This window comes from Callorhinus ursinus, unplaced genomic scaffold (genome assembly GCF_003265705.2).
Source record: "Callorhinus ursinus isolate GAN/ISIS: 27379988/994484 unplaced genomic scaffold, GSC_fseal_2.0 scaffold2, whole genome shotgun sequence".
NCBI lineage: Eukaryota > Metazoa > Chordata > Mammalia > Carnivora > Otariidae > Callorhinus > Callorhinus ursinus.
This window is the reverse complement of record NW_027397064.1, coordinates 86,684,151-86,692,155: the sequence shown is the minus strand read 5'-3', so window position 1 is coordinate 86,692,155 and position 8,005 is coordinate 86,684,151. Positions and strand designations below refer to the sequence as shown.

The following is an 8,005-nucleotide window of genomic DNA, read 5'->3' as shown; positions in this document are numbered from 1 at the left end:
GAAATTGAGGAAGAATTTAAAAAATTCATGGACACCAATGAAAATGAAAACACAACTGTTCAAAATCTTTGGGATGCAGCAAAGGCAGCCCTAAGAGGAAAGTATATAGCAATACAAGCCTATCTCAAGAAACAAGAAAGATCGCAAATACACAACCTAACCCTACACCTAAAGGAGCTGGGGAAAGAACAGAAAATAAAGCCTAAACCCAGCAGGAGAAGAGAAATAAGAAAGCTCAGAGCAGAAATCAATGAAATAGAAACCAAAAGAACAGGAGAACAGATCAATGAAACTAGAAGCTGGTTCTTTGAAAGAATTAACAAGATTGATAAACCCCTGGCCAGACGTATCAAAAGAAAAGAGACATGACCCAAATAAATAAAATAGGGATGAAAGAGGAGAGATCACATCCAACACCAAAGAAATACAAACAATTATAAGAACATATTATGAGCAAATATATGCCAGCAAATTCGATAACCTGGAAGAAATGGATGCATTCCTAGAGAAGTAACTGAGCCAGGAGGAAATAGAAAACCTGAACAGACCTATAACCGGTAAGGAAATTGAAGCAGTCATCAAAGATCTCCCAACAAACAAAAGCCCAGGGCCAGATGGTTTCCCAGGGGAATTCTACCAAACATTTAAAGAAGAGTTAATATCTCTTCTGAAACTGTTCCAAAAAATAGAAATGGAAGGAAAATTTCCAAACTCGTTTTATGAGGCCACCATTACCTTGATCCCCAAACCAGACAAAGACTCCATCGGAAAGGAGAATTACAGACCAATATCTTTGATGAACATGGATGCAAAAATTCTCACCAAAATACTAGCCAATAGGATCCAACAGTACATTAAAAGCATTATTCACCAGGACCAAGTGGGATTTATCCCTGGGCTGCAAGGTTGGTTCAACAGCCACAAATCAATCCATGTGATACAGTACATTAACAAAAGAAAGAACAAGAATCATATGACCCTCTCAATAGATGCAGAAAAAGCATTTGACAAAGGACGGCATCCTCCCTTGATCAAAACTCTTTAGAGTATAGGCATAGAGGTTACATACCTCAATATTATAAAAGCCATCTATGAAAAACCCGCAGCGAATATCATTCTCAATGGGGAAAAATTGAGAGCTTTCCTCCTAAGGTCAGGAACACGGCAGGGATTTCCACTATCACCACTGCCATTTTACATAGTATTAGAAGTCCTAGCCACAGCAATCGGACAACAAAAAGAAATCAAAGGCATCCAAATCGGCAAGGAAGAAGTCAAATTCTCACTGTTTGCAGATGATATGATACTTTATGTGGAAAACCCAAAGACTCCACCCCAAAACTGCTAGAACTCATATAGGAATTCAGGAAAGTGGCAGGATAGAATTTCAATGCAGAGAAATCAGTGGCATTCCTATACACCAACAGCAAGACAGAAGAAAGACAACTTAAGGAGTCGATCCCATTTACAATTGCACCTGAAACCATAAGATACCTAGGAATAAATCTAACCAAAGAGACAAAGAATCTGTACTCCAAAAACTATAAAATACTCATCAAAGAAACTGAGGAAGACACAAAGAAAGGAAAAACGTTCCATCCTCATAGATTTGAAGAACAAATATTGTGAAGATGTCAATGCTACCTAGAGCAATCTACACATTCAATGCAATCTCTATCAAAATACCATCCACTTTTTTCAAAGAAATGGAACAAATAATCCTAAAATTTGTATGGAACCGGAAAAGACCCTGAATAGCCAGAGGAATGTTGCAAAAGAAAAGCAAAGCTGGTGGCATCACAATTCCAGACTTCTAGCTCTATTACAAAGCTGTCATCATCAAGGAAGTATGGTACTGGCACAGAAACAGACACATAGATCAATGGAACAGAATAGAGAGCCCAGAAATGGACCCTCAACTCTATGGTCAACTCATCTTTGACAATGCAGGAAAGAATGTCCAATGGCAAAAAGGCAGTCTCTTCAACAAATGGTGTTGGGAAAATTGGACAGCCACATGCAGAAGAATGAAACTGGACCATTTCCTTACACCACACACAAAAATAGACTCAAAATAGTTGAAAGACCTAAATGTGAGACAGGAGTCCATCAAAATCCTAAAGGAGAACACAGGCAGCAACTTCTTCCTAGATACATCGCCAAAGCAAAGGAAGCAAGAGCAAAAATGAAGTATTGGGACTTCATCAAGATAAAAAGGTTTTGCACGGCAAAAGAAACAGTCCACAAAACCACAAGACAACCGACAGAATGGGAGAAAATATTTGCAAATACATATAAAGGTCTAGTACCCAAAATCTATAAAGAACTTATCAGACTCAACACCCAAAGAAAAAATGATCCAATCAAGAAATGGGCAGAAGACATGAACAGACATTTTTCCAAAGAAGACATCCAAATGGCTAACACACACATGAAAAAGTGCTCCACATTGCTCGGCATCAGGGAAATCCAAATCAAAACCTCGATGAGATACCACCTCACACCAGTCTGAATGGCTAAAATTAACAATTCAGGAAACGACAGATGTTGGCTGGGATGCGGAGTTAGGGGAACCCTCCTACACTTTTGGTGGGAACGCAAGCTGATGCAGCCACTCTGGAAAACAGTATGGAGGTTCCTCAAAATTTGACAATAGAGCTACCATACGATCCAGCAATTGCACTCCTGGGTATTTACCCCAAAAATACAAATGTAGTGATCCGAAAGGGTATGTGCACCCCAATGTTTATAGCAGCAATGTCCACAATAGCCAAACTGTGGAAAGAGCCAAGGTGTCCATCGACAGATGAATGGATAAAGAAGAGTTGGTATATATACACAATGGAATATTAGGCAGCCATCAAAAGGAATGAAGTCTTGCCATTTACAACGACGTGGTTGGAACTTTAGGGTATTATGCTGAGCAAAATAAGTTAATCAGAGAAAGATATGTATCCTATGACCTCACTGATATGAGTAATTGTTAATCTTGGCAAACAAACTGAGGGTTGCCGGAGTGGTGGGAGGTGGGAGAGTTGGGGTGGCTGGGTGATAGACACTGGGGAGGGTGCCTGCTATGGTGAGAGCTGTGAACTGTAAGACCTTTGAATCACAGACCTGTACCTCTGAAACAAATAATACATTATATGTTGAAAAAAAAAAAGAATATAGCAGGAAGGGAAGAATGAAGGGAGGAAATTGGAGGGGGAGATGAACCATGAGAGCCTATGGACTCTGAGAAACAAACTGAGGGTTGTAGAGGGGAGGGGGGTGGGGGGATGGGTTAGCCTGGTGATGGGTATTAAAGAGGGAACGTACTGCATGGGGCACTGGGTGTTATTCGCAAACAATGAATCATGGAACACTACATCAAAAACTAATGATGTAATGTATGGTGATTAAGATAACATAATATAAAAAAATAAAAAGAAAGAAAGTGTGTAAATATGAAAAACTTATTATACTAAATCTTTGGTTGATTTTTTATATCAGTACGGTTACAGTATGATAGTCCAGTCAAGATTAAAGTTAGAACTCAGGAGCCTCAAATAGTTTAGAGGGTGAAGAATTGGGAGCCACTGACCTTGTTTGTAGGTCATAATGGCAGTCTTTCCACAGAGAACGCTTTAGTGAATCTGGGCTGGAAATATCATCTTTTTTTAAAAATATTTTATTTATTATTTGAGAGAGTGTGAGTGAGCAAATTTCACAAGCAGGGTGAAGGGCAGAGGGAGAAGCAGACCCCCGCTGAGCAGGGAGTCCTATGTGGGACTTGATCTCGGGGTTCCGGGATCATGACCTGAGCTGAAGGCAGATGCTTAACCGACTGAGCCACCCAGGTGCCCCTAGGAAAAGTCATTTTAATATGAGGACTCATTTAACATATTCATTCTCCTTTATTTCTGTAAATTACAAAATAAGTTGTATTTATTTTATTTATTATATTTTGAAAGTTTTCTTTATTGCAGGGAAATCAATAACTTTCTTTTAATGAGTAAATCTCAGTTGGTCACCAATATAATTTCCTGTTCCTTTGATAGTCCCTTTAATTCAAATATAATTCAGGCATAACAGATAATACTTACTTCATACAAAAACTACTTATATATTACCTATCACAGTGAAAACAAAAACTATATTAAAAGAATCAAAGACCAATGGACCTTTCGAGAACATAAAAAGAATATTAGAAAAGCAAAGTCTGTCTTTTTTTTCCTTTTCCTTGAATATATTATTAGCTGCTTTCAAAAATATAAATGAACTATGTGAAACAAGTTCAAATGTTTTATACACTTGATAGTGACCAGAGAGATGGATTACATCTCATTTAAGTAACTATCTAGAGACCCTCAGTTTAGAACAGCTTTGTAATTATGTGGTGGAAAGTTCTACAGCCGAAAGTAACTACCTTTTTACTTAGTATACTGTCTTACTCTAGGGCAAGCCTAAGGATCCTGAACTCAATTGTTAAGGCCAAATCATGGCAACCATACACTGAGATTTGAGGGAATTATCATGATTGACTATAAGCATCTTCAACTTGACAGGACAATATTAAAGTGACCCATGGAGTGAACTATAAAAGACTATCAAGAAAAAGTTTACTGACTGTCCATTACAACCAAAGTTACCAAAGATAGCTAAATGTATATACACGTATATGTACATACACATCTGCCATATACGTACACATTTATACACATGTGTACACGCACATATGTCATATACATACGCATGTTTATAAACATATGTACACACATGCATGCACACGTTTATACACATATGCATACACGACATATACATACACATGTTTGTACACACACGCACATACACACATGCCATATACATGCACGTATTTATACACATATGTACATATACACATGCCATATACGTACATATATACATGTATATTCCTATATGGATATACATACCTATATGTATGTATGAATGTATGTATCTGGCACCCAACCATGACAATCACAGTATGAGTCAAAGTATAATTAGTAGTCATTTTTTTCTATCTTCTTTTTTTTAACATATATTATATTATTTGTTTCAGAGGTACAGATCTGTGATTCAACAGTCCTACACAATTCACAGCGCTCACCATAGCACATACCCTCCCCAGTGTCTATCACCCAGCCACCCCATCCCTCCCACCCCCCACCACTCCAGCAACCCTCAGTTTGTTTCCTGAGATTAAGAATTCCTCATATCAGTAAGGTCAGAGGATACATGTTTTTCTCTGATTGACTTATTTCATTCAGCATAATTGGTAGTCATTTTAAGGCAATATCTCAAAGCATACTAAATGATTAGTAGAACAGACTAATGATTTATACTGGAAAAATCTCACTTTTAAGGAATGTTCAGTATTATAATACTGACAAAGACTAATCCCTTAAAGGTAAGATTTTAGTTATTGATTAATATTCTGCAAACTTGCCCATTTTTGCTTTTAATTTGGTGATATATCCAGGCAAAATCATGCTGATTGTTATTTATACTGATCATTACATGTGGAGTGTAATTTTTCTGCAAGTAAGAAAATTTAAAACAAAATACTAACACAAATTGCTGATAATGTCATTCTAAATGTAACAGTCAATAGAGACATACTCAAGACAATGTAACAATTTTTGTTGTATTTTTAAAGATTTTGTAAAAGTATCAGAACGTAATCCTTAAGGTCTCACTTCAGTTTTCAAGGTCTGGAATTTAAGGAGCTCTAAATTCTAAATCCCCACATTCACCAATGTACTCACGACAGTCATCAGGTTCGTCAGATCCATCGCCACAGTCATCCACAGTGTCACATTTCCACCAGAATGGAATACATTTATCAGTTTTGCATCGAAACTTAAAAAAAAAGAAAGAAAAAAGGGTTGAAGAACCTACCCCAATATTAAATGGATATTTAAAAACTCAAGAGGGCAGAGCAGCCTAGCCTACTCTCTTGCTGCAAATGTGAACTGTGGTGGTCTTAGAGCATACCATAATAGGGAATAAATGCACAACAAGAGCAAAATGATCTGCCAGGAAAGCACATTGTTCAGGAAAACCTCCTGGGATATCTGGAGCAGAGAAAAGCTTACCCATTTACATATGATCCATGGCTGCTTTCGCACCACAACAACAGAATTATGTAGTTGCTACAGAGACCATGTGGCCAGCAAATTTAAAATATCGATTATCTGAGCCTTTACAGAACGCTTGCCAAATGCTGAATAGGGCTAAAAAAATCACCAGATATATCAGGAAAAGGTATCCTGAATTCATTGAAAAGTTGAATTAAGTTAATCAAATTGCATTTCCTTAGGAATCTTAGACAATTTGATGAACATCTCTCTATCTCTATTCCTTAGCCACCAAATGAGGAGTTAAAGATAATCTGGATGATCCTTTCTGGCACTGTCATGCTGTTATTCCATGGAACTTTCTGAACATACTGCCTTTAGCCACAGTGAATATCTGCCCAAATAAATTTTAAGAATAATTTCTTTAAAGCAGTTAAAACCAGTACAGTTATTTCTAGTTTTCAGAATTTCTAATAAATATACATGATCTTTGAGGATAAATAAGATAAATTGTCATAACTAGAAAACAGGTACAAAAATTGCACTAGATAGTTAAACAGGCAAGAAAGACTTTATTTAAAACTATTGCCAATAGGGGAGAGAGAGCAAACTGAACTCCACTGAAACAAAAGGGAGGGGGTGGGATTAAGCTCAGGGGTAAACTAATGGAAAAATATGGAGGATGTTGGTCAACATGATTGGGCTGTCTGTATTTGCTAGATGGTACTTATCAAAGCTGGGCTCCTACCTTCCCATGGAGACTGAGACAAGACTGGACTATCTTTCTTGATGATTAAATCTATAGGGGATGGTTCCCAGTCCCTGAGGAAGACATTCGTAGCCTATAAAACTGGTAAGAGGCTGGGAGAAAATTTACATCTCTAAGGGGCAGAGAAATAATTCACAATTGCAAGTTTTCTAAAGTAAATGTTCTAAAAAAAGGAACTCAGGGGCCTACAGCCAGGAAGAAACTGTCTAAAGTTTAGTCAAGCTGAGGAATATTAATGCTATCTTGGTCAATGACTTACAACCTTATACTACATCCTCCCCTACAAAGCCCGGAAAAGAACCTAGCAAATAAGAGGTATCTCTAATTTAAAATGAACATTTGCATATCAAAAAAAAGGTAAAAAAGTAAGGCTGTGACAGATTTTTGCTGAATATTATTTTTTGAATATTATATATTTTTAAATAAAACTAAAGAAAACTGCTGTAATAAAACTTATTCTTAAGATTATAAAAAAAACTATTCACTGATATATTTACTAGTGTGTTTTTTTCAAAGATTTATTTATTTACTTGAGAGAGAGAGAGAGAGCGCACACACGCAGGCAGGGGTGGGGGCAGAGGGAGAAAAAGAGAGGCAGAGAAGCAGACTCCCTGCTGAGTGGAGAGCCCAACATGGGGCTGAATCCCAGGACCCTGATATCATGACCTGAGACTAAACCAAGAGTCAGAAGTTTAACCAACTGGCACCTAGGCACCCCGATTAATGCGTTTTATTTGTTCTATCATCCTTTCCATTTTAAATAGTTAAAAATTATAAGAAAAAATTTCTATTACTTACAGAGGTAGGAAGTTTTTTAACGCCTTTCTTTTGAAATAAACCATCAAATGGAAGATTAATAACAGAGAAAGTAGTTGAAAATGTTATATGGTAGTATTTACTTATAAACTATTTAGCACACATGCAACATGTTGCTAGAAAAATATTTCAGAAGGTTATTACTGGATTTTTTATAAGAAAGCTGATCTGAATTCAAATTCTTCTCCTGAAACAGAGCACAGAAATATTGTTCCTACTAAACCTCACAATTGGCCAAATGTACAGAGACCAAGAAAACTCAGTAAATTTATTCCCTAGTGATCTCGGACCTCAAACTAACCCCTTTCAGTTTTAAGCTTATTCTCATAAAATAAAAGAAACT

General features: G+C 36.9%; 1 protein-coding gene across 1 annotated transcript in view; it reads right to left on the bottom strand.

Moving 5' to 3' along the window:
* LRP1B (LDL receptor related protein 1B) overlaps window positions 1-8,005 on the bottom strand; it is a 1,894,461-nt gene that overhangs the window by 212,662 nt on the left and 1,673,794 nt on the right. Inside the window, exon 63 of the mRNA XM_073905704.1 lies at window positions 5,766-5,859. Within this exon, the coding sequence (XP_073761805.1) occupies window positions 5,766-5,859 (94 nt within the window). The remainder of the gene's footprint in view (window positions 1-5,765; window positions 5,860-8,005) is intronic.